Source organism: Quercus robur, chromosome 3 (assembly GCF_932294415.1).
Source record: "Quercus robur chromosome 3, dhQueRobu3.1, whole genome shotgun sequence".
In the NCBI taxonomy this organism is placed as follows: domain Eukaryota; kingdom Viridiplantae; phylum Streptophyta; class Magnoliopsida; order Fagales; family Fagaceae; genus Quercus; species Quercus robur.
This window is the reverse complement of record NC_065536.1, coordinates 51,437,055-51,465,034: the sequence shown is the minus strand read 5'-3', so window position 1 is coordinate 51,465,034 and position 27,980 is coordinate 51,437,055. Positions and strand designations below refer to the sequence as shown.

The following is a 27,980-nucleotide window of genomic DNA, read 5'->3' as shown; positions in this document are numbered from 1 at the left end:
CGTACTACAATCAAAGCAGATAAGTGGGACAGTTCAAAACGATAATGGGATGCCCAAGATGACACGTCTGCACCATGGGGTGAACCTTTGTTCATAGCATTGTTCCATTGACACTCCACTAACAAAGTTCATAATGCAATTTGAAACATAATTCTAGCAATAGCTTTCATTTAGCATTCAATGTTTGAGTACATAAGTTATATAAGCATTACAGAAACAGTGAAATGTATCATTCTGAGAAGAAGGCTTATCTACAAAACATAAATACAACAAAACTTTTCTGGCAATTGAAACTGTAGGATGCTCATCTGTTAATCATTCATCCTGCTAGTGCTTGCTAAGATTGATTGCTGCTTTAAATATATAACCGTTACAAGAGTGAGAACAAGATGTGATCATCAAATTGAACATGAAATTTCAATGATTAAATAGTTGAAAGTAGAAACTATAGTTTCCACCGACAACAAAATTTCAGGATGCTGATTGAATTTTATCTCACAGAAGCAGAGAGAGGAGGGGAGAAAACATTACCAAAATTCATTTGCATTACAAACTATATTCGGATTTACTGTCAACAAAAGCTTGAATTGATGGTTCTCTTCCAAGAAAGTCTGAAAGAACTTCAATAGGTTCCTTTGCTCCTCCCGGGCCAAATACCTGCCATATTATTAATATATATATATATATATATATATATATTAAAATTAAAATACAAACCAAAAAAAAAAGACCTTAACAATTGTAAATTTTCAGCCCAGACAGATTTTAGAGTGAGACAACTGCCAATAAAAGGCAAGAAATGACCCCAAAGGCACACTTCCTGAGGTTCCTTAATAACAAATGAATTCAACTGAATGCTTCAAAATATTATATAGCCAATGGTTGATTAAGTTACGTAATTTATTCACCTTGTTCCTGAACTGCATGCCAACATATTGGTTCAAAGGATCACCATGAAACTTTGAGGCAAATACATCAGACGCAAAAACCTATTGGCATATGTGAGGCATCAGTAATGATCATTAGATTCAAAGAAAATGTGGACAGAAGTCCTTCAAGTTAACTGTTTTTGCAATTCTTGGACATAAATTACAGCATTTTGAGCAAAGTAACTAAAAAGTAAATAATTGTAAAACAATAATAATGATCAATACAATTAGAGAAAATTTGTTGCTCTACAGTAGTTGCACACAACAAGAACTTGTGATAAATAGGAGATCCACACCTCACTCCAAATACGACTGTAACAAGCAGCTTCATAACCAATAGCAGAGCGTGGAAAGCATGAAGCTGGATTGGTTCCTTCCAGCACTGGCAAACCTAACATCACCTGGAGGAACAAAGGGTTATTACATATCTATGAACGCCACTTGATAAAGGAACTAGTGTAATTGTTACTTGCCTTTGGATGAAGATGTTTGAATAACTCAACAACATCAATATTGTCAGCAGAATGTATAATTTGATCAAAAAGGCCTGAGAAGACAAACATTATAAAAGAAATTATCTGCAGATCCTGATCATTCATAATCTGTTCTCCAAAAATGTCCATCTCTCAAGCAGTAAAGCAAAACATTCCGTAGTCTTAATTAAGCAAGTTGAATAATAAGAGAACTTACAATAAAGAATTTCCTGCTTCAATTTAAGTGCAGAAAAGGAATGTCGCCATCTTTTAAGTGATTTACATATATCATCCTTGATGGGCTTTGTGATATCCTACAATTCAGACAAATCATGGTAATTAAATGAAAAAATTATATAAAAGGGCCACTTTTGTATGTGTGGAGTGAAGAAGAGGAGGGGGGACCAGATTAACAGGCCAAGCATTTCTTGTAATGAATCAATTGGAAGCATGCATCACCTGATGGAATCCAGATATCAACTTCAGTACAAAGCTCTCATAGCACCTAAAATTCCATGATTATTGAAAGGTGAGTTTGTGTTTTATCTAATCAGAACATGGAACAACATGATTTATTACTTACAAGTTTTCTAGAACCTGAGCAGGGATCTCCACAAAGTCAGGATCTATACGCAGCCCAGAAAATCTGGCAAATGATGCACGGTTGCAAATATGTTGGACCTAAAGTTCAAAAAAAGACAGTCAGAGATATCATATCACAGCGGACATTATAATTTATCACATCCGATATAAAAACAGTTATTTGCCAAGAGAATACATTGAGTGAAAAGACATTGACTGAAGTGGATCTTGTTATTAAGTACTAAGTAGTGTGGAAAAACCATTGCATATTAAAAGCTAGGTTCCGCACATAAAAGCAACCACACACTCATTGTCTAAAGAACATTATTTTCCACTGTCAAAAATGTTTGGGTCTGTTAGCCACTGAAATGGGGACTCACTCTATTTCTGAAAAGTGTTACATCCTTGAGAGAATGGTTATCTGAAGTATAGAGTAAATCAGTCTGCCATTACTGAGACCTCTTTCTAGAATTCATTACACCAAACAAATACAGTTCATTTTTAATACAATTTCTACTGCTAAAATAGATACAGTGAAGGAGAATGCAAGTTCTGATTGCAGATAAAGTGTAAAATCAAAGAAAACATACCACATGTCCGAATTCATGGAAAAGATTAACCACTTCAGAGAATCGTAACAACCCAGGATGGCCACTGATGTCCTTCTCAAATTGAGAAATAAGTAGTGCCACTGGTACCTAATTGCAGAAACCTAGGTTTAATAATTTATGTAATACAAATTCATTTATTCAGATAACATGAAGGGATGAAGCACAGGAAAACCATAAGCATAAATGCAATAATTGGAAATTATTATAATAAAAAAATAGAAAGAACGCCTATGGAAAAGAAAGAGCAGGCTCCACAAAGGGTTCTAATAAGTTCCCCAAGAGACACAGAGTAATTCCAAATTGTAGACCTTTGATAGTCCAATTTGTAGACTTATCTTTCTGCCTTGTCATGCATATTTATTTATTATTATTACCCCAAATCTACCTTAAAGCCATGGAACAGACACACATGCTCCCATCTGAATATGCAAAAGTTAATTAAATTTCCTGAGGTTAAAATGGCAATAAGAAATCATTTGGAAAACAAGGGCATTAGGTATGCACCGAGAAAACACATCCAGAATTATACAGTTTCTCTACTTCCACAGACACAGCTTACTACCAAAAATTTATATATTTCTTTTGCGGAAATATTCATCATTTGATTCCATCTTTCCAAACAGATGGAGTGCATTACAAGATAAATACTTGAGAAGTCCAATCCAATACCATAAGACTTGGCTTCACATATTATACAGTTTTTAGTTCCACAAAAGTAAAGCAGAGCCATTAGGTTTATAATAATCACCTGCCGTGCACCATTTGATGATAATGCACCATTTTGTAGAGCCACCACACAGGTCTGACCATATTTTCCTTCCCTATCCAAGTTACAACATATGGCCATTTCTTTCAAACTCAAACGAACCAGTAATAAATCAAGAGCTGAAAATTAGATTTTAAAAAAACATATTTAAGTAAAACCAACCTTGCATATATATCTTGATAGAAATAACCGAAGAGTTCACGAGAACTTAAATCAAAAACTGAAAATACACGAACATCACCATGCCAAACCTCAGCATCCAAAATTTCCTCAAACCTTAAACCTGTATGAAGCAAAGATATAGGGGTGAGAATCACTACTTATTGAAATTGAAATGAATAAGTCAACTGGACAACATAAAATATATAAAGATAAAGGGGTGAGAATATATTATAAAGACACTCCAAATCTCATCCAAAGTGAAAATATATAATTACCAAAAAGGTCTTGGAATGTTTTGAAGACCCCAGATAAGACCAAATTGACAGGAAAGTATTGCTTAAGAGCTCCAAAGTCAATATCAAACTTCTGTTCTTCAACTCTCTTTGCATAGTATAATAAATCCTCAATTCCAAATGGAACCTCCCCTTCCTCTTTCTTCTGATGAACCATCAGAAAGAAAACCAATCAGACAAGAAAAAAACTGTCGCAGAGGAGAACATATTACAAGCACATTCTATTATTTAAGTATAAATACACTGGGAAAAACAATAACCTTTAAGTCTTTCAACAGATTAAGTTCTTTAGTCGCCAAGTCTGTTAAATTGATGGAGATGTCCTCTAAGAACTCAAATACCTAGAACAATAGGAAGATTCACAGAAAGTCAATGCAAGCTTCATCTAAACAAGTATTGAGCAAAAAAGTACACACTACAATGCATTATTTGAATCTGGACTCGAGTAAAATTGCACATTATCACTTAAAACCAAGAGCCTTGTAGCTCAATTGGCACCCCCTAGTGTTTTTAACAAAGACATCCAAGGTTCAAATCCCCCCTCCCCCATTATTGTAACTATTGAACTATGAAAAATAAAGAATAATAATAATTCTGGCCTTAAGAGTAATATTGTACATTATCACTTTTTAATGAGAACGCAACATTATTTAAACCTTTGATGTTGTCTTTGCCATTCTAAGATCCACAGCATAGTCTGCATAGTTTGAATAGCCAAGTAATCGAGCATATTTATGGCGCAGTTGGACCTGACTCATAAGAAAAGAATATCAATGCATAACAGCCAAAAAAATATTAGTAGAAGGCAGAAAGAAAAACTCAAGCAGAAAATTCTGCTCTCTTATTTAAAATTTTGAAGATATTCCAACAAGAATCCTGTTTAGTAAAACAGTTACCATTGAGCATCAGTAACATGCATACAACACCTGATAGGAATCATCTAATAACATTCAAATACCAAAGCCAATCAGAGCTTTGACAATAAGAGATTTCCTAGAGTTGCCAACCAAAAGCTAAACTTGTGGCATGCTATTTAGAAGTTTTCCTCAAAACAACAACAATGTCTTGGTTTTCAAAGAAGCCCATTGTGATTTCTTTTACAATTAATACATTCAATAAACATTAATGGCAAATAATTGAAAAGTCTTGGAAATAAATAATTTTGGTGCTGAAAGACAGGATTTAGTCACAAGTTGATCTACATATGCTCAACTAATAAAATCAACTTGTTGATTGCGTTTAACAACAAACAAAACATTAGTCCCAAAATTTTGGAGTCCGCTATGAATCCTCAACAAGTTAGTTAGGGTCTGCCATATGCATTCTAACTTGTTGATTGCATTTAAGAAACTCGGAAAAAAGTCGTTAAAAAAGGGGCTCGGTTTCAGCTTTATATATCTTATAAACTTACAACTGATCTAATGGATTCATACCAAATTTTCTAAGACGGAAAGATTGACATCTCCACATCTCTTCCCATATGCCACAGCTACCATCCTCCTTGTCCTTCCTACCTTCACAGGCTCAAAATTGATTTTGTTAACAAAATAAATACGTGTCCCAAACAATCAAAGCAAGAATTAAATATAAAATAATTACAGGCCAAAACAACAAAACATAAAAATGATTAAATTTTTTCTCAGATATATATATAGGTATGTTTTCTTTCAGATATGATTATTATAATTATGCATTTAACACAGAAATGCATCCAAGATTCAATAACCAAAAAGCACAGTATGCCAGTAAATGCATTCATTGATTCCATTAACATATGCAGATTGACATATCATAGTAAATTTGGTACCAGCACAGAGCAGAGCACAATTAATGATACCAGAATGTAATACCTTGCAGAGTTCCAGCACTGCGGCAACAAAATTACTTCTCAGGTTGACCTTGAATTTACCATTTTCAGCTTTGTCTAAGCCCTGCCCAGGAACGAAGTCATTTCAGCACACAATACATTACAATGAAAATACATTGACTTCCTTATAGCATGAAGAGATTATGCAGTAATGAGCTTTCACACACCCTTTTATTTGGACATGGTTTGCTTGAGTTAAGGTTTAAATTAAAAATCATATTTCACTGAGAAGAATATCAACAACATTTAAACCATAGGTCAGTCTTGATATGATTGAGCATCGGCAGTACATACCATATTCAATAAATATTTAATATTTAGATCTTTCTTTAAATCTTCAATTTGCCTTTATTTCTGGTGTGGCCATTCTCATATTAAATTATTTAAGAAAATTGTTTGTTCAACATCTTCATGTGGTTAGTTTGCATCAGGCATTGTCCAATATCACATAATTGAACAAATATGCAGGGTCTGGTCCCTATCAACTGATCCCTTTCAACACAAGCAGAGGTATGCTTCTTGATAATCTTGACATAGAATTGTAAATTACTTCAGACCATTATTATAAAAGAATTTACTAGTTACAAGCACACACCTAAAAACAAAATTAACACTGCCTGAAATATTATTTGGATAAGGCAAAGGGAAAGGAGTCTATTCATTAGTTCCATTACTAAGTAGAAGAAAAGCATATCTGGAATAGTGGAAAATAGATGAGGAAAGAATAAACATATCAAACCTTAAAGAACTCTAGCGGTAACCCAGCTAACTCAGCCTCACTGAAGAGAAGAAAAGTACTTTTATCATTCAGATTTTTTACATATTGCAAGCTTAGCTCATCCATTTGAGTTCTCAAGCGCTGCACTTCTTCTCTCTTGGTTGCAGTAAGGTTCAAACCATTCTGCTCAAATTCTCTCACCTGTCACTGATCAGGAAAGAATCAACATCCAGAACTAACTTTTGATGCAGATTATTAAAATCTTTTGACATTTATCAACCAAACATATATATTATGTCCATTCAAATTCAAGATGGTGCTCGTGTTCCATGGATGATATTGAGTAATCATCCATTTCAAGTACCATAAAGCTACTAACTAATTGAGAAGTACAAACAACTTTTACAAAATCGATACATTTGACCAACGAAAGTAATAAACATGTTGGGATCACGCGTGCACAGACATAGAAGCTGAGCATGTAAATGTGGCTGTGTCCTTACCAGACTCTGAATATAGCATTTAGCTTCAGCGCTCATCCATTCCCCCCTTGCAGCAACAGCTTTGATGACAAGGTATACATCTTCACGCATGCTGATTAAATTGCATGAAATAGCACAGATTTATTTCCATACTAAAAAAAGTGAGAAAAAAAGTAAAAATCCTTTTTTTTTCTTTTCAAAAACAATGTAAGGATTAGTGTTAGATGTTGGGCTTTGGTACAACAGCAAATTCTTTCCACCCAAAGAGACATGCTTTGTGCACTAGATACAACTATTTAATGTAAGTTGTAGTCATTAAATTTTTAATTTTCAGATTACACCCAGACCCAATTGGTCTTAAACCATTGACCAGATCCTCCATCCCATTCTTAGAGGGGAAGTGGAACTACTTGAGCTAGACTGCTAGAGTTCATTTTAGCATAAGTTTAGTATTTTCTCTCACAATCTTCCATTGATATCACATTTCTCAATCAAACGGTTCTGGCGGGTGGGGTCAATTGCCCATTAACATTCTAGCGGATAAACGCAAGTCCAAATGCCTCTTCTTTATAAAGATTTCCTACGTTATCAAAAAGAATTAAAAATCACATTTCTAATCAGCATGAGTTAAGTATGTCAAGCTGCAGTCTTTTTTCGGTTTTCGAGCTAAATCACCCATTGCCCATATGATATATAACATATGGTATTATGGAAATGTCACACAACTTTAAAAGCCTTATCATATTGCACCAATTCGATGAAAAAGCAAAACAAATTAACAAACAAAACCTGCACATGAGAGCATGAGCATCTAGTCTCCGCTCAGCTTCAGCACTGGCTTTGCGCACTTCATCTGAAGTGGAAACAAACTTCGGAAACACGCAAGACTGTATCAGTGGAAATTGCTCTGCCTCTAATTCCGCCAGAGGAGAAACAACGTTCACATACGAAACCTGCACTTTTCAAAACCAGCACTACAGTCAAAACTTCAAAAACGAGAAATTTCGCAAATCAAAATGTGGAAAACAAGCTTCTAGTTTGTGAATACCTTGTCAAGAGGAATAGAAGCAACTTTATCGTGAACCGCCTTAGATTTCGCGATGATTCGGTCCGCCAATCGGAGAATCTCCGATGGCGAAATATTAACACGGACATTCGAGCCCGGAAGATCTGGAACCAAAACAAAAAATTTTAAATTAGAGAATCAAACAGTAACAGTATAAAGAAACTAGTGTAGTTTGTGTTTGGTTAGGTGGAAAATTTGAGTGAAAGAAAAGAGAAAAAGAGAGGACCTTTTTTCTTTGTCTTTTTCCTGTGAGAGTTGAAGGCTGAGAAAGCGAGGTTGGCAGCGAGAGCGAGAAGAGCAGCGGCTCCGGTGAGAGCTAGTAGGTTTCGTTCTTTGTTGTGCTTTCCGTCACTTTCTTTCATTTTTTTTCTGTCTCACCAAACAGCAATTTGGGAGGGAAATTTGTGTCTGAAGTGAGTGAGAAAGGTCATTAACCCATTTTTAAGCCAAGGCGGATAATTTATACATTTGAAAATTTTGAACAAATTTAAATTTAAATTTTAAAAAAAAAAATATAGGGGCGAGAATGGGGCCTTGATTTAATTTTGTTAATAAATGTAGGAGTAATTTATTTGGTGGGTAAGGTAAGAGGACGACACGACACGACATCCCTGTTTTTGTCACTACACATCGTGGCCGGCCCTTGATTGCGCCAATTGCTTAGGGCTGTTTGATAATGAATTTTAAACAATAATTTTTATTGTTTAAATAATATTATATGTATTTTTTTATTTATATATATTTTTTAAAAATACAAACAATGTTACTAAAATAATATTATCAAACGAGTCTTTAATCTTAGGTTTTAGCATTCAAATTCAATTCTCAAAAAATTTAAGCAATTCAAAAAATCATTTTATCTATTAACCACTTATTTTAAAATATACTCTACGTTAAAAGTTTTATTTTTACATTCATCCCATTAAAATAAATATAAACAACTTATTAAAATAAAATAAAACTTCCCCACACAAATTAGCCACCCCAATCACGCGTGTTCCTTTGAATAAACAATTGATTTTGTTTTGAGCTTGAACTATAGTTAGCTGCTATCTCTAGCACAAACTCAAATTTTTTAAAATTTTCCTTCTTTGCTATAGAACATGTTTTCCCAGTATTGGTTGCTAAATTGACTTTTTAGTTTTTAGTTAATCTAGCACCCTTATTGTAGATGCTCTTATGAGTTCCAAGATTGGATTTATGGGTCTATTCCATAATTGTTGTTCTTTATTATCATGCCAAGATTCTAATTGGTTTTTAGTGTAAGTAAAATTACAGAGTTTGAACCCTAAATCTTATATTCAACAATAAAATATTTTACCAATTGAGCTAACCGAAACCTACTAATGATTTTTGTTCTTAATCATCATGTCATGGCACAAATTGGTTTTTAGTATAAGTAGAGCCACAGAATTTGGATACTAAATCTCATATTCAACAATAAGAGATTTTACTGGTGGAGCTAGCGGGAACCTACCCATGATTATTGTTTTTTATCATTAGGCCATACACCAATTAGTTTTTGGTGTTGGCAAAGTCGCAAAGTTTGGGCCCTATATCTCAAATTCAATCACAAGACATTTTACTAGTTGAGTTAATGGAAACTCGTCCATGATTATTATTCTTTATCATCAGACCAAGGCACCAATTGAATTTTTGTGTAAGTAGAACCGCAAAGTTCGGACCCTAGATCTCATATTCAAGGACAAGAGATTTTAACAGTTGAACTAATGAAAACCCACCCATGATTATTGTTCTTTATAATTATGCCAAGATACTAATAATTTTTTTGTGTAGGCAAAGCTGCAAAAAGATTTTATGGGTTGAGCTAACAATAAAATACCCTTAACAATATATGAAGGATCTGTTTGAGATTTGCTTACTTTACTAAAACTAGAAATTTTTTGCTGAATATATGGTAGATAAAAGTAAAAGTTACCTGAAATAGTACAGTAGAACTCATAAATAGTACCAAAAAATACAGTGGGACCATGAATAGTAACAAAAATAAACTGCATAGTAAAATAAGCTAACTTTTTAAACCGAAGTCAAACACACATGAATTGAACCAATTGGCGGATTACATTAAACAGAAAATGTTATCTTTTTCGAGTAAGATTTTTTTTTCTTAAAGAAAATGATTGACTAAGACAATGTTCAATACTCACCTGCCTTAACTTTTGATTCATATGATCTGCAAGGGGTGGTTATGAATGGACTATATTACGTGTTTGCAAACTGCAATGTTTGGTTAAAGGTAGTTGACAGGCCACAGTGTTTTATTATGTCCTCCCTGGATCAAAATTTTATGATATGCAGGTTCAGACGCCACCTAGTAGCCCATCAATAGTGCTTTAAAGTTTATGTTTTTACATTTAATAGTCTATTTTAGTCCACAAGATGTTTTAGATGGGCTGTATTTAATTTACGGTTCATGTGTAATAAGAAAAGAAAAATTCATCAGTTGGCCAGCTTGTTTAAATCGAAAGTTGTTGCAATTAATTCAGAGAAAAAAAAATTTGTTGCAATTTAATTGTCTATAAGCTATATGAGATTTGTAGGTTCTCGTTAGCTCCACTGGTAAAATCTCTGATAATTAAATAAGAGATCTGGGTTCAATCCCTACCTACATTAAGTGCACGTTTAGTAAACTGTAATGGTAATTACATAGGAATAAAAATAGATATTACAATGAATACAAAATGTTGTAATATAATGCTTATTACTATTTATTTGTTTGGTAACAACACAATAATAGAACCTTGAAAATAATGAAATAAAAGTATTTTAAATCAAACTAAAGATATATTTTAGGAAATATTTTACTCATATAATTATATTTCCTAAAAAATAACATTTTTTTCAATTTGAAAAAGAGATTAGTTATTTTTTATAATTTTTTATTTTCATAATTGTTATATACATATGGAAAGTTTATTTATTTAGAAATATATTACTTGTAGTAATTAATACACTTACTAAGGAATGACTATAACATCACTTTTAGAAATGAATAGCTATTCTTCATTTTAAAGAATAACTATTCATAAGAAATGACTATTTCTTGTAATAAAAACATGACAAAACTACTGAATAGCTAAACCATAGAAATAACTATTACTATACAGTGTTTATTACTGTCTACCAAACATACCCTAAAAACCAATTGGTATCTTAGTCTGATCTATCATCAAGAGTGGACGCCATAAGTTAAAACTCTCTAACCTATATGAGATTTTTTTTTTTTTTTTTTTTTAAAATTTGAGAATCATATATGAGAAGTTGTTGAATAAGAGATATCATATTTAAACCCGGATGTTTCTCAAAAAAAAAAAAAAATTTGTTCAAACCCTACCCACACTAAAACTATATTGATATTTTAGCTTAATGATAAAAAAAATATATATATAATAAAATATTTATTATAAAACATACGTCATATGTTGAAAAAAATAAATAGTCAAAATAATAAATGAGAAGCTAATATCTTAAATAGTTAGATAGTGTGGGCATCAAAAACACCAAAAAGTGAATTTGGATGGAAGTTCTTGATCAACACAACTAATTTTTAAAACATTGGAAACAAAAATCCATAGTGGGAAGATTAGTAAGATAGTTGAAGATAAAAAGCAACTGAATCAAATATTTATATATGAAAAAGTGTATTCCCAAGGTACAAAGAATTCCTAACTTTCTCACTCTTGTTCTTCCTTAGGTCTTTTTTCTGGATCCCCCTTTCTATTGCTGTCCTCCTCCTTCTATAGTCATCTCCCTTCCTCTTCCAGCTGTCTAGCTCTTAGTTGGATTTAGGGGGAAACTTGTCACATCAGCCCTTTATCCTGTTATTTCTTGATCATGAAGAAGGACTTTAGGGGGTGTTTCTATTGTTTAAGCCAGTCATTCAGCATTTAATATAACTAACATTAGGTAAGGAGAGCTCATTAATGCAGAGGTGACTGTTACATTGGGCTTTGCATTTTCTTCGACGTGTTCCTGGGGAAAAATGTGAATAAAGGGTGTCCTCGACTTAAGAGAAAGGTCGCTTTTCAATTGGTCTACTTTTCCTCGGGAAAAAAAGGGTTTAACGAATGTTAGGGTACCATTTTTTTCACACCTAATTTTATTTAAGTACCACCTATTTATTTTCAAATACCACTAATAAGTTATTGGGTTTTCCCAAATATTTTTTGCTCTATTGTTATGTTATTCACAAATATTTTATATCTCATTATCAAAATTGGGTCATGATATAAACTATCACAAAAAACCCAAAAAACTCATATTTTATCTAATTTTATTATTATTATTTAGCTAAGCCCAAAACTAGCCCTATGAGCCCAGTACACACATCCTATTATATTTAAAGCCCAATAATACTTATATTTGGTAATATTTGAAAAGCCCATGATTCAAGTCCATAGCAAAATAATTTTATCAATGAAATTCAAATCCATAATCAAAGCTCATGGTTTAAACCCATGGCAATTTATTTATCCAAAACTCAATTTACATTGGCAATATCAAAGCCCAGTTCTCGCTGGCAATATTTAAAACTCAATTTTCATTGGCAACATCAAAGCTTAATCTTCATTGGCAATATCAAAGCCCAGTTCTCGCTGGCAATATCAAAACCAAATTCTTATTGGCAATATCAAAAACCCAACTTACGTTGGCACTATTAAAAGTCCAAACTAACTACTTGGCACTATTTTATCAAAAGCCCAATATTATTAATACTTGGCAAAATACTATATCATAATTATTTCACTTAAAAGTTCAATAATGAACAATACTTTAGATTCTTAAACCTATTACTATAATATTACAAGCTTATGGAATTTATGAATTATCTATTCTCAAGACCCATGGCAATCATCTTATAAAAGCCCATGGAAAGTTATGATTATTTATCTTAGACCCATGACATTTTTTTATTTCATATCATATTATAAACTCATGTTCACTATCTATCTTACATCACAACATTCATAATATTTATTTCCAAAACTCATGACAATTACTCACCTTACAAGCATATTATGATAAAAAAAAACCACGAGAATATCACATTATTCCACTATAGTGGTTGTCACCATATTTGAAACCCATGGATATTGCCTCTATTTAAAACCCATGGTAAATATTATTCTCAAGAAATATTGGAGGTCATTATTTAAAAGCCCAAAGAAAATATTATTTACAAAAATAATCTGTAGCAAAAATTATGAGAAACTATACAAGTTGTTATTTAAAGCTCATGAAAACTAATACCCAAAACTTATCATAAATATTTATTAAAGCTCATGGATTCATTTTATTTCTATTAACAACTAAAGCCCATGTGGAATAAAAATTCATGGCAATATATGGTAGCTTTATCTATTTTGTAGGACTCACAATGAGAAAGCAAAAGGATATGCACAAGTGGAGAGAACCACCAAGTCAAAGGCCCACCAAAATACTCAGCTATCATGGCCAAGCCCAACATGAAATCTCAGCCAAAACAGCTCATGTGTGCAAACTGACCCCGCTAGAGAACTCCATTCAGTTCTGCTTTTTACTGAAGGTCACCTTAAGAAGCAACCAAGCTCCCAAACCAAATTAAGAGCTGGCCACCTGTCCCATTGCCAACTCTGACATGAACAATACCAGAGGCTGACACCTAAAAGGCTAATGGGCAATAAATACCCTTCTTCCCTAAGTTTTGGTCACAACTCAAGGAAGCCATAACTAAGACCTCCAAGCTCAAGAAATCCTCAACCAAATAGTTTATTTTATTATTAAAAATGTATGTAATTGGTTCGTGAACCAAGTCCATGAATCCTAAAGGGGAAAATTTGAAAATATGTGGTTTGGAGGGCATAAAGAGATCTCCAGCGGAACCCTCTGAAGTGGACTTAAACTTTGACACTTGGCTTAGGGTGTTGAATACTACTTCCTAGGGTCCAAATCTCAGTTGCAGCACTGGGATTCCTCCTTAATACCTGCCTTAATCTCATTGGCTGAACACAATCTCAGAATTCTTAGCATTTAATGCAAAATTATGCTGATTTTTACCTGTGTGTGACATTGCCCAAAGAAGCAAAACAACCCCAAAAGCAAATATCCCATTTTAAGCCAAATCCTAGGATAATTAAGTCTGTTGTCCTACCCCTAGCAGTCCTATGTTTTTGGACTTTTGCTAATCAATCCAGTAAGTTTTACTATAAAAGGGAAATACCATCAACTCATGAAGGATAACAAATCTTATCATGAAATTCTTCACCCATCATGTTATTTTCAGCCCATAAGTCAGTCTCTTAGTTTAGAAACTAGTCTTTAGTCCATAAATGCTCATATGGACTTACCCATAAACATCAAATTCCATATTCTCAAAAAATCCAGCACCTTAAAATAGACACATCAAACCCCTCTAAAATTTCTGACTTTCTTGTCACTTTGTTTGTGGTTCAACTCTCCCCAAGCTTATATATCATTCCCTTTAGCCCACACTCACTTAGGCTTCGTTTGGGAGTTCATAAGTGTAAAGTTGAATTTATTCAATCATTTTGTTGGCTTTATTCCGTACCAAATTTGCTTGTAATTCAACATGTAAAAACCCTATATTTAGGTGGGAATCATGTAAGGGTAGTGTGTGAGAGAGTGTGAAGAAAAACTCAAGAGTGTGCAATCAAGAAGATCCTCGCGACTGGATCTCGCGACTAGCAAGTCGCTAGAATGGCACACGTGTGAAGCATGTAGGGGGAGCTGAAGCGTCACGCCAGTTGTTGCACTACAGGACAAAACCTCCAGTCTAGCAAGGCAGTTAGCTCGCGACTCAAACTCGCGACTCGTTCCAGTCACAGGCTCGAGTCACCAGAACAGCCTATTTGGTTGTAACTAACTCTTTGCATTCCATACACACCCTACTATAAATACTCTTATACCCACGAAATGTAGAAAGCTTTCCAGAGAGAATTTTAAGAGATAAACCCTAGAGAAAAATAAGATTGACTCATCCACAATCTTCATCCTTTGATTCTCCAAATTCCTCTACTCTCACCATTTCCATTGTTACATCCTTGAGAGGTACATTAGCCAAATCCTTATCTCACCATACTCATATCTATGAAGAGGTTATTTGGTGCTTGGGAAGCAATTCAGAAGGGACCATTTCATTTTAGTTGATGCAATGAGCTATTGCGGGATCCAGTAAGCTAGAGAAGACAAGGTTCAGCGTAACCCTGTTGGAGCAAGAAGCTTGGAGGGCTTAGGTGCACTGGGTAGATTAGGTTTGGAGGGTTTTCAGCTATTCATGTATCCCAATTTTATTCTCTAGTGGATTATTGACCACTTGGAGGGCGACGGAGAGGTTTTTCGCCGAGGACTTCGATTTCTTTTTCAATAACATGTCGTTGTGTTGTCTTTGTGTTTGCATCTCTCTTCCCTTAATCTTTGTCTTTTAATTACTGCTGTGGTTTTGATTAATTTTGGTTTAGATTGTTTTACCAATTCTGTTTTAGCTTATTTTCATATTCCGCACATATATTTTTTTATTATAAGCTTGTGTTAATAATTTGTAAATTGGGGTATAAACGTTTATAGGTGTTTTACACACTATTTGAACATTCAATAAGAAAATGAAATGGAATTGAATTGAATGATCATAAGAGAAGGGAAGGGAATTGAATGGAATAGAATGTATTTAAGTAAGGGAAATGAATGAAATGGAATGGAATTAAGTAATCTTGATTTGATGTTTTAAAATAAAGGTATGAAAATTATTAAAAATGAATAGAATGTAAGTAATATTGTTTGGGAATAACATGGAATGAATGGAATTAAATCATTTTATTACAATATTACTATTAGACCCTTATTTTAAAATAAATGGTTAAATATATAGGGGTATTTTGGGAGTTTTAGTAAAAAATTCATTAAATCTAATTTCATTCCCTCCCATTCCTCCTAATTTCGAGGAGAATGAAAATTTGAGGTTTTAAGGAAATAGAGAGGAATGAGTATTTCCTACTACCCATTCCATTCCCTCTCACTCAAACTCCCAAATAAGGGAATGAACTTTCTATTCCCTCCATTAAAACTCTCAAATAAGGGAAAGAAAGAATATTTTAAAATTATTCTTTTCATGCCTTTCCATTTCATTCTCTCCCCCCAAACAAGGTCTTAGCCTTAGACATTCCTTTTCTTTTTCTACATATTCACAGCCCATAAATGTTTCCTAATCAGTCACAAATAACTTTTTACCCATAAAAGCCTTAGCCTCAACATTAACTCCATCACACCACCACAAGCTTAAATACCCATTTTTGAGGACTTTTTTTTCGCCTCACATGGCACTACACCATTGGCAACCCATACCATATCAACATATTATTGATTTTTTGGATAAATCTATTTAAAACCCAAAATAAGCTTATATCTCATGGATTGGGCTCACATGGCCCATGAGATCATTACTTCAAAAGGCGGATTCATGGTCCACATTTCCTCTTCATCAATTTGGATCATAACCCATGACATCATCAACATCAACATATGAATTGGGTTCAAGCAATAAATCGAAACTCATGGCCCATATTACCTCTCTCATATTCATGGCAAGAGGCTTCTCCAACAAAAGCCCATATTCATACAAAATGACAATAAAACCCAAGGTATGTCATCTCATCTTCGGCTTATGATCCAAGTTCATGAGTCTCTTTAGGGAAACTTTGGAATTCGTGGTTTGGAGGGCCAAGAGGTATGTTTAGTAAAGCTCCAGTGGTTTAAAGTTAATAAAAGAAACATGTTACTTGGCATGTCTTCTCCAACTCTCTGAACTCTGACGAGTCCGTGTGTAGTAGGTAACATATGGTAAGCATCTCTTATCACATAGCACTTAAAATGATAAAATTCTCCATTACTCTTTTTCTAAAACTTAATATTCATCATATGACAAATACTCAATATCTCCAGCCATCTAAATGCTGAACAAATAGCTATTCATTCAACCTCCAGCTGTTCCTATACAAATTTAAAATTTTCATTATATTATTCTACATAAACTACATTACTACTTTCAGCTAAAATTCAACTCAAACACATGGTCTAATTTGATTGGCTATCCTTGATCTCCATATACATATAATATTCATGATATCTCTAATATCCAGCTACTGTCTGCCACAATCAAACCTAATATTTCTCTGCCAGTTGTCAGACCAAAGCATTAAATGCTCTTCTTGCTCACCAAGATTAAGTCACAACACAATGAAACCTTGACTAAATCTCTAAAACTTCATTAACTTTCAACCAATCATTCTATTACTTACTAAAAACGTGTTGTAATAGAACCTTGGACCAAAAATAGAAACACCCAAAAAATGAAACATTTCCAACATAACTCCAGCAGTATGTTCAACATTTGACATCTGACATCATCTGCTTCTGCCCCAAGCAACAACTGTCTTATTACAACTATGACAACTGTCTCATGATAGCTGTCACAACTTTTCCTGATAGTTGCGACAACTTTTTCAGAATAGATGTAACAGCTGACCCAGTAGCCTTAGCATTGTTGATTTTCCACATTTGGTTAAAACCAAAACCAACTAAAGAAATTATCTTTTTCTTACCAAAATACTTTTCTTTTCTGCTGCTACTTTCCTTTTTTGCTGCTCTTTCCCTAGCAGCTCTTACCCAAAATAGTAAGAATATCTTAAAGCTAAACATACCATTTTTGGCTAAATCTTAAGATGGATTCACTGAAAATTTATTGCTAATTGAGACAGATTTTGGCTCATATTCTTTTCTAAAATACTCCCTTAAACTCAACTATAAATAGAACCCTTCATCAACACCTCAAGGGGACACAAATAGAGAAGAACTCTCTCATAAACTCCTCTCTCCCTCTAATAATCTTCTTAAGCTCTTAATGAAATTCTGAGTTTTTAGTTTCCAAATTAGGAACCAAACTCTTCAGCCCTTAGCTCATAAATGCCCTTTATAAGCCCTCATACATCCTCCAGTAGAAAATCTCAACAGCTTTGCTAAACACACTACAACACCATTACCCCTCCATTCACTCACTCTCCATATTCAGAAAATACATCTATCTTACTACTCCTATCTCCAAATATCTAAACACATCTCCATACTCTTCTCTTACAAAATCTTTCCTCTTGGAAAACAATCTCTACAACTTCTCCAGTAGTTATAGGGTGTGTTTGGATAGAACTTATTTTGCTGAAACTGAAAACTGAAAACTGAAAACACTGTAGCAAAATAATTTTTAAATGTGTGAATAGTACTGTGGGACCCATTTTTAATGAAAAAATTGATAAAAAATGAAATTTGTGGGTCCATGAACAGTGCATCCGTGCACTGTTCATAGCTGACCAGTCAAAAGTTGCGGCTACTGTTGCATGAACAGTAGCCGCTTGTGGGAAAAACGCGTGAAAAAAAAAAAAAAAAAAAAGGAAAACGCAGAAACGCAACGCTATCCAAACCAGGCCATAATCTCATATTTTTACTATCTTTAACCTCCATATCTCTCAAACTTCCATATATCATACATATTACAAATACTACATCCTACAAAACATCTATATATTTTACTATCTCCACACTTCTCAAGAGATATTAAGCACTTATACTAAAATTTCTTCTCGTGAAGTCATGAACTTCTATTACTAAAGTCCTTCTCCTAGAAGGCACGAATCTATCTTACATAAAGTCTGTAGTGAGCCTTTTTTACAGTGTTGGGCTGCCTCCTGCGATATTTGGCCCAAATGTTCTGAGTAAGGAAGTCGAAACCGGTCCAATTGTAACTCACTTTGGTCCGGCTTGTGCACAAACTATGCCTCGTTCGCCAGAGTTTAATCACATACCCATGGCAGACAGAACCGCTGTGAGTAAGTTATGGCAGACAGATATAATAAAGATGATATAAGAAATACAATCACTACTTTTAGCCACAATAAATAAAGGTGAGTAACAAAAGGCTCTTTGTATACAGAATAAGCTAAGTGAAGGATAAAAAAAAGAGTTAGCAAAATCAAAGCGTTAGTCTGCCACGTCAAGTAATACATGGGGTTGAAATCAAGAAAGGAAAAATCGTTCCCTCAACACGAATAATCTCAGAGAAGAAATTAATTGCTTGAGAGAACAGGCCTAAATGGTCCATGCCGAAATACAGATCTTTTGCCTTTTATGGAAAGCAGGGCTATTGAGGGAGAAATGAGATCAACCTATTGATACATGCTTGCCATTCTAAACTCTCTGTTTTTTCTCTCGTTACTTCTTACTTTTCTTCTCTTTTGTTTTACTTTCTGTTTGACAAAATCAATTTTATTGTGTAAATGTGTTATCTGTGTATAATTATCCCAATGTTACTAGTTGTGAATGTTAACACAGGTTTTGTGTTGAGTATAAATGTATTGTGCACGTGAGGCAAATTTGTACTTGTTAAATTTAATAAAAAAAATATTACATGTTGGTTTTGATCGAGTAATACCTATATAACTTGGCAAATCTAATTTGGTTTTGTCTAAGTATTACTAGTTGTGAATATTAGGATTTAGGACGCAAAATTTAATTTGGATCAATTCTTATCCCTTAAAGTGTCCAACAAAATGGCCTGCATACATAAAAATAACTTTACAGCTCAAATGATGATTCTTTATTTTATTGTTTAATTTATATTGAAATTGTAGAGTAACTTTTAAAAAATAATCCATCCCTTTGCTATGTCTATTCTTAATGTTAAATTCCTTGCTCTTGTTGTAGGGATGGATGACTTTGACTTCACAATCACCCTTTACTATTGGGGGAAGATTAGGAATAATCCATACAGATATGAAGGAGGGGAGATAAAAATATATGAAGATAATAATTCTAATGAAATGTCACTTGCTGAGATATGGAATAAGGCCAAAATTTTTGGGTATGGTGAAAATGATGTATTTATGTATAGAGTGCCTACTATGCCATTTGTAGGTGGTTTAAAACCTTTGGAGAATGATGTTGATGTAATGAACATGGTGAAGTGTATTAGGGCATTAGCATTGGAAAATTGCAATGCTACTCTATTTTACTATTCTAAAAATCACTTTATCATTTATACCATACTATTTTACAATACCTCTACATCCCAAACTTCTATTTTTATTAAAATATTATTTTTTTTAAACTTTCTTTATTATTTATTTCAACTGTCAATTTTTTTTTTTTCAGATTTTGGCGTGATTCCAAGTTTCCAACAGTCACACTTCTTTCCAACTGTCAATTTCTTTCCTCAGCTTTCCAAGTTCCAACAGCCAATTTTTTTCAACAGTATAATTCTGAGATTTTGATTCTAGCGGTCACATTTCTTTCTTGGCCTTTATATAATTTCTTTCCAGCAAACTTTTTTTATTTATTTTTTTGTCAAATTCAACATCTATTCCAAACAACCTACCAATTTTTTTTTTTTTTTTTTTTTTTAAAGAACCTGTCAAATATCTTTACCTGGCCTTTATCATTTCTTTCCAACAAACTTTTTTTTTTTTTTTTGTCAAATTCAACAACTATTCCAAACAACTTGCCAAATACATACACATACATATAGAACCTGCCAATTTTTCTGATCCACACACACACATATAGAACCTGTCAAATTCAACCTGCCAACTTTAATGATCCACACACACACATATAGAACCTGCCAATTTTTCTTTATAGAAAGAACTTGCCAAATATCAATTTACTCAAACTTGCTAATTTTAAAAATCCACATACATACATACATACATATATATATATATATATATATATGCAACCTGCCAAATATCAATGTACTCAACCTGCCAACTTAAAAAATCCACATACATATATATATACATATGCAACCTGCTTAATATCAATATACTCAACCTAAATCCACATACATATATATACATGCAACCTGCCAAAAATCCACATACATATATATAGATGCAATCCACATACATAACTATCAATGTTGTCTTTAGAAGATTCGTACATATATCAAATTACAATAAAACACCACACGCATAACTCACACACTTACTAAATTCCTACAACTCCCCTTGTAATTGCCATAAATGCTCAATGAGGTCTGATTGGAGTTGAAAATGATTTTTATGGTCTTGAATACATTGATGGGTTTCAATGAACTCCGTAAATGTATTTGTGTTCTCCTGTGACAGTTGTATAGTAGGATTGTCATTAATTTACTCATAATCTAATTCCACCACTTCATTTACATCTCGTTCATCCTCAATGATCATGTTATGAAGAATTACACGCTTTCATGATGTCTTGAAGCATTTCACTATGGAAAAATCTTGCAGGTCCACGCACAATTACAAATCTTGCTTGAAGCACTCCAAATGCACGCTCTACATCCTTCCTATTCGCCTCTTAGGCTTTTGCAAATAATTTGTTTTTGTGTCCTTGTGGAAATGGAATTGTTTTAACGAATGTTGACCACTTTGGATATATGCCATCGGCAAGGTAGTATCCCATTGTATACTCATGACCATTGATTGAGTAATTAACTGCAGGAGCACGTCCTTGTTCGAGCTCAGAAAATATAGGAGACCGTTCTAATACATTAATGTCATTATTTGATCCAAGTAACCCAAAAAATGCATGCCATATCCAAAGATCAAATGATGCTACTGCTTCCAAAACAATGGTTGGCTCACGAATGTGACCAGAGTACTGACCTTTCCATGCAACCGGACAATTTTTCCATTTCCAATGCATGCAATCAATGCTCTCTAGCATCCCTGGAAATCCACGTCTTTCCCCATTGGCTAAAAGTCTAGCAATGTCTTCGTTGTTTGGGGACCTCAAGTATTCCTTGGAGAAAATATCAACCACCGCTTTAACAAAATTTTTTCAGACTTTTCATTGCAGTGGATACTCCAATCCACACATACTCATCCATAAAATCAGCTGTAACTCCATACGCAAGCATCCTAAGTGCAACTGTTATCTTTTGAAGAGAAGATAAACCTCATTTTTGGGCATTATCTCTTTTTTGGATAAAGTAAGATTCATATGCCTCTACCTCATGCTGAATACGGAGAAAAAGATTCCGACTCATCTGAAATCTCCTCCGAAATAAATTAGGAGGATACACTAGTGTGTCGGAAAAGTAGTCAAGAAGTCTTTTATGACCTGCCAAACGATCAAGTTCGATACACCGACGACGTTTACGTTGTTTAGTTGAACCCTTAAGAACTCACCTCATTATCTCATCCTCGTCTGAGTCGTCAAAAAGCAACTTTTTAAAAAGAAAGCGACCCATAGAGACAACCTTGAAGACAACAGTGTTAGGAATTTATCATTATTATTGAACAGGAAATTATCTCACTTAAATAGCTTAAAACATACTTAAAACAGCCCCATAACAGATTTTGACTAATTCTGCCACTGAAACAGACATAAAACAGCCACATAGACAAACTTCAAGAAAAATTACACACACTTAAATAGCTTAAAACATACTTAAAACAGCCCCATAACAGATTTTGACAAATTCTGCCACTGAAATAGACATAAAACAGCCACATTAAACACTTGAATTTACCTTTTTGTGGACAGCCACCTAAACAGCCACGAGTAACTTCTTGTTCACCTTTTTGTGGACAATCTTAGTGTTCCATACGCTTGAATTTACTCAAGCAGAACAAATTTTCTATCTATCTATTTCTTATTAACCTTTGTTTAAAATTAACAAGCAAATTGGTCATTATATTAGAAAATCAGCATAATCACTTATTTTGGATTAAGGAAGGGACACCTATGTGAACCACTTAATTGCAATGGATAGGTACTACCTCCAGGTGACAATGGATAGGTACTACCTCCATTGCAAATTCCTGACATTGAGTGGTTGCACCATATTTAAACCTGGCAGTATTAATGGTCTCGCACCCTTGGAATCTATTTCAGGGAATGTTAATTGATAAGAGGTCTTAGTTTGCTTGCCTAATGGTTCCTTTTACAACAAAGATGTAATCACATCTACCTTCTAGAGTTGTTGATATTAATCTCAAAATTGAACTACTGTTCAAGAATACTATAAGCATGGAAATGGAAAGAAAGTTGTTAATAGTTGGATAGAATTTATTTATCAAAAAAAATTGTTGGATAGAATTCAGTTTGTCCCAAGACATTTTAAGATATTCTACAAGCGAGTGTGAGACAAACAATAATTAAGCTATTTGGTGTTTCTTCTTGGGAATGTTCTAAAATATATTGTAAACATTTGTGTGCCTTGCTAATTTTCCCTTTTGAACTTGAAGGGGTAAAAAATAGCATGACGTTGGGCCTGACGGATCCGAGCCCATGGGCTGACAATAAGGGAGAGCCCAGGGCCTGGCATAACTTAAAATACTTGTGGCGCGCGTTTGAAATCCGAAAGAATCCTAAAGGAGATCGTAATACTAGTGCAAGGGTAATTCTAGAAGATACGCGTTTAATGAAAAACCCACTTTACAAGGAAATGTTTGCCCATCACGTTTGGGATTGCTCAAGTAGAGTCCTATAAGGAAAAGACTTCTAGGTCAAGGAAGAGAGGCCAACCTCCTACTACTATAAAAGCCCCAATACCCTCACAAATCAAGGTACGCATAATTTACCCTCTCTAGCACTCTAGAGTTGAGAACAATTCTAACTTGACCATCGGAGGGTATTTGGCCAACACCACACTGGTGCCCTTGGCGAGATCACTTCTTTCTTCTTGCAGGTTGTTAGTTTCAGCGAGTGTGGATCGTGTAGCTCACTAGTGATTTTACGGCATCATTAGAACTTATTAAGCTGAAGTTTTATGTATGAGTATAAGTATGTGTTTTTGTGTGTGGGCATGAGCATGCCCGCTAAGTCATTATATGTATTTAAGTTTACAAAATATTTTTCTTTTCCTGGCCATTGCTGAAGAAATTTCTCAATACTAATAAAGATTATTCAAATATTATTTTATTGGATGCAGGAAAAATTGAATAGATCGCCAACCTCCTACTACTATAAAAGTCCCAATACCCTCACAAATCAAGGTACGCATAATTTACCCTCTCTAGCACTCTAGAGTTGAGAACAATTCTAACTTGACCATCGGAGGGTATTTGGCCAACACCACACTGGTGCCCTTGGCGAGATCACTTCTTTCTTCTTGCAGGTTGTTAGTTTCAGCGAGTGTGGATCGTGTAGCTCACTGGTGATTTTACGGCATCATTAGAACTTATTAAGCTGAAGTTTTATGTATGAGTATAAGTATGTGTTTTTGTGTGTGGGCATGAGCATGCCCGCTAAGTCATTATATGTATTTAAGTTTACAAAATATTTTTCTTTTCCTAGCCATTGCTGAAGAAATTTCTCAATACTAATAAAGATTATTCAAATATTATTTTATTGGATGCAGGAAAAATTGAATAGATCGCTGATGGTTTGCCAAGATAAGTATGAGACAGCTAAGCAACAGAACAAACCCGGTGCACTAAATGATTTGGAGTCCTGTGTGGATCAATCAACCCAGGACGGCATCAAGATGCTGCCACATCTTTGTGAAAGGTTGAAGGCTGCCTTTTCAATTAGTAATTAAATGAAAGAGTAACCTTATTTTAATCACATTCCAATCCTTGGAAACTGAAAAAGATAATGGTGAAAGATATTGAACTCTGTTTTGCAATTCCTTTTTAGGCCTCCAGATCAATCACTAGTTTCATATTATTTAAATTGCAGTCAACAATTGATGTTTTAAAATACTCAGGAATTTTAAGTGTCAGTGTCATATTTTTGGTGACACTGAATCATAAAGATGTATGAGTGAATAATATACAAATTTAGCTCAAAACAGATTTATATGGATGGCTAGAAATTCTTCAGATGTGCATGTATTTTGATCTCTGAATGATGACCATAGGAATGATGGAAAACAATAGAAATCTGCTTGTGAACTCAGATATAATATTAATTTTTTGTGATGCAGGACAAAGTTTAGAGAAGCTCAAATGGGCACTTTTTCAAATAAGCTAGTTTGGGTTGTCTTTGTAAACAAAATTAAAATGCTGATTACAATTTTTGATGGATGAAAGATGACATCTAATTTTGTAAATATAGATGCGAAGTTACATAGATAGATAGATAGAAATATCAAATATGATTCATGCAAGAAATTTGAATATGTAAATATGGATATAATGGTTGTAGGGGCTGTAGAAAAACAAATACTTGCACAATATTTTCATCACCCCCAACACGTTTCAGCTAAATTTTTTAATCATTCCTAAATTCACTGTGTAATGTTTCCTAGGCTACTAAATCTCACCAAACAGCCACACAAACAACAATAAAACAGCCACATAAACAGCTAGCAAACTTAACTATCATAAACAGCCAAAGAAACACCCTTAAAACAGAATTAAACAGACTTAAAACAGATACCAGCAGGCAAATAACTATTAGAAAAAATTAAACAGAAGTATAAAACTGAAAACAAACTTAAAGTTGGAACAACAAATTGGTAGAAGATATGATATCAAACATAGAAAATACATAAGTTTTTCATATAAACAAAAATGATGTGATTACATAAGTGGCACAATCTACTGCCAATTGATCAAGTTGGACCAATACATCACCTACATGTTCCAAACCTACGCTTAAAATAAGTCACTACCAAAATAAGGTTACTTACAAAATGGCATCTACATATGCCAAACCCAACCCTAAAATAATTTACTACCAAAATAAGGTTACAACAAGACATCTACATGTTCCTTGGGTCAACTCCAACTTGTCTTGCAAGGATTTGATCCTTGAGATTTTCAAAATAAAGTCTTTCTTTGTCATTCATGCCACTTGTATCCATGGTTATTATTCTTCCCTCCTCCCTAATAGTTTTAAGACGAAGCTTTTCTGCTTTGATGCGAAGAGCCTCTTGGTCTTGTTCATGTGATGCTTGAATATACTGCAATGTTTTCGCTAAATAATCATCGAAACCCTTATCACCATCTATCCTCTTTCGCTTAGCCTTTTCGGCTTTTCTACCAATTGGTCTCTCTAGTACCACTGTGTCATCATCATTACTATCAACTTGATCGATTGAACTTGGAGTTTGAGGGAGCCTTTTTGATCTTTCCTTAGGCATACTCCACTTTGGTTGGTTCTTCAACATAACCCAACAATGTTCATAAGCAAAAGCCATGTATTTGCCGGATGTTGGATTTGGTGTAGCTTTATATAGTTCCTTTGCCTCTTTCAACTAAAGTTTTTTTTTTTAAAATAAAATAATTAGAGTCTTGAAACTTTAAAGCAAATTAATATTGTGACACCATTGCAATATAATTTATACCTTGTCCTCGTTAGTTGTACCGCTTTTATTTCGAGCTTCAACTTTAGCCATGAACCCAGCAAACCTACTTGTCTCCCTATTAATATTTCCCCATTGACTTGATAGGGAGGTACTAGAATGTGTGGTTTCGTAAGTATTGTTCGTGCAAAAAAATTCCCAGATTTTCGTCCAAAATTTGTCACCGTTTTGTTCAGTACCATGCACAGCATTCATGCCAATGTTAAGCCATGCAGCGATGAGGAGGAGGTCCTCATCTACACTGAAGTTGCCACCACGTTTAGAGGTGACAATTTCAACTTCCGGTAAAGACTGGATGGGCATTGAAGGATTTTGAGACCCACTTAAAAATGGTTCCATAAAATCAGAATCAGCTTGTAAGAAATTACCATATTGGTCATAGTCTTCTTGCCTAACCATCCCTTTTAAATAGGGAACTTAAAATAGTTAGTGTATGAAGTCAATTCTTATTTGTATCTTTACAATCAGTATAAGCTAATCATAATATTTTGGTGACAACTTCTCACATATAGCAACATCCTACAATATATGTTGACAACTCCTAATCAAAACAATATATATTGACAACTCCTAATCAACATATTTCAACTATACTACAGTAATTTTTTGTTACAGAAATACTAGCCCTGTACACAGCCAAATATTAATAGAATACAAGAACACCTATTATCTAATAAAATTGGGATTTTGGTAGAAAGGAGGAGTTGTTGAATGATTTGTGAGGAAAAAAAAAAAAGCTTATCAAAGAACGGTTTTACAGAGGGGTACATAAACAAAGAGAAAAGAGAGAAGGGAGAGAAATAGATAGAGAGAGATACTTACTAGTAATTGACGATGAACCTGAGCAAACTTTCTGAAGATGAACTCGAGCTTACGGTCTCGAAGATGCTAAATCAACAACAAAAACTCTACAAACATCAACAACAATTCTTTTATCAAAACCCAAACACAAACACAAGCTGAATCCCTCTTTTTCTTGCAGAGAGAGAAAAGAAACACAAACACAAAAACTCTAATACATTGATCAAAACCCACCTTACAGTCAGCACCAACACCAACGGAGCTGAATCCCCCAACACCAACGGAGCTTCGTTTTTGCAAAATCTGAACCCAAACCCAAAAACCCTTGAGAATGGGCGAGGGTGAATCAGTTAAGATGGGTGAGGGTGAGGGTGAATCGGTGAGGGTGAATTGGTGAATGGGTGAAGGTGAAGCTTCAGCGATGGAGATGGGTGAGGGTGAATTGGTGAATGGGTGAGGGTGAAGCTTTAGTGATGGAGATGGGTGAGGGTGAATTGGGTGAGAAATTTCGGAGATGGAGATGGGTCAGAAATTTCGGAGATGGTCACATAGAAATTTCGGAGATGAAGCTTCAGAGATGAGAGAGCAGATGAGAAACAGAGAAGGAATAAAGAGAGAAGAGCCTGTGTAGAATGTATTGATGAGAGAGAAGTTTTAGGGGGAAAACATCATAAAATATATTATTTTTGATACAATACTTGCTACAGTGCAATTCTATGTTTAGAATTGCACTGTAGCACTATTGTAAAAATTTTTGCAATAGTGCTGTTTACCATTCTCTGATGCAAATGGTTTTGGGGTTAAAAATGCTAAATTTCCTTTAGATTTGGCATTAGCATTCACCAATGCTAATGCTTTTAGGGGTTATA

At 34.1% G+C, this 27,980-nt stretch overlaps 2 protein-coding genes and 1 pseudogene across 3 annotated transcripts; all 3 read right to left on the bottom strand.

Annotated features, from left to right (window-relative positions):
* Positions 1–151: 151 nt before the first annotated feature.
* LOC126718277 (probable thimet oligopeptidase) lies at positions 152–8,457 on the bottom strand. Of its 2 annotated transcripts, XM_050420395.1 has the most exons (21): positions 8,176–8,457; positions 7,932–8,053; positions 7,673–7,836; positions 6,905–6,995; positions 6,423–6,602; positions 5,667–5,747; positions 5,250–5,330; positions 4,473–4,565; positions 4,077–4,157; positions 3,799–3,961; positions 3,524–3,644; positions 3,344–3,416; positions 2,575–2,682; positions 1,986–2,083; positions 1,862–1,907; positions 1,620–1,716; positions 1,403–1,476; positions 1,226–1,330; positions 909–989; positions 532–657; positions 152–350 (listed from the first exon to the last, which is right to left on the bottom strand). In XM_050420395.1, the coding sequence occupies exons 1-20, from the start codon at positions 8,309–8,311 to the stop codon at positions 547–549; spliced, it is 2,106 nt and encodes a 701-aa protein (XP_050276352.1). In that variant the 5' UTR covers positions 8,312–8,457; the 3' UTR covers positions 152–350; positions 532–546. The 2 variants fall into 2 exon arrangements, with proteins under 2 accessions (XP_050276352.1, XP_050276351.1); XM_050420394.1 differs by having other exon boundaries at positions 152–657; positions 8,176–8,456.
* A 12,703-nt stretch (positions 8,458–21,160) lies between these two features.
* LOC126719738 (uncharacterized) lies at positions 21,161–22,826 on the bottom strand (annotated as a pseudogene).
* A 2,881-nt stretch (positions 22,827–25,707) lies between these two features.
* Positions 25,708–26,709, bottom strand: LOC126719736 (uncharacterized). Its single transcript, XM_050422262.1, has 2 exons — positions 26,293–26,709; positions 25,708–26,106 (listed from the first exon to the last, which is right to left on the bottom strand). Exons 1-2 carry the CDS (start codon positions 26,707–26,709, stop codon positions 25,708–25,710), a joined length of 816 nt encoding a protein of 271 aa, XP_050278219.1.
* Between the last annotated feature and the right edge of the window lie 1,271 nt (positions 26,710–27,980).

Excerpts from the sequence above, each read along its gene's own strand:
- LOC126719736 (XM_050422262.1), bottom strand. The coding sequence starts at position 26,709 with ATGGTTAGGCAAGAAGACTATGACCAATATGGTAATTTCTTACAAGCT. Across the intron at positions 26,107-26,292 it reads GTACAACTAACGAGGACAAG|AACCAACCAAAGTGGAGTAT; the intron begins GTATAAATTATA and ends GTTATGTTGAAG.
- LOC126718277 (XM_050420395.1), bottom strand. The coding sequence starts at position 8,311 with ATGAAAGAAAGTGACGGAAAGCACAACAAAGAACGAAACCTACTAGCT. Across the intron at positions 3,417-3,523 it reads TATCAAGATATATATGCAAG|GGAAGGAAAATATGGTCAGA; the intron begins GTTGGTTTTACT and ends TAACTTGGATAG. Across the intron at positions 2,683-3,343 it reads CATCAAATGGTGCACGGCAG|GTACCAGTGGCACTACTTAT; the intron begins GTGATTATTATA and ends TTCTGCAATTAG.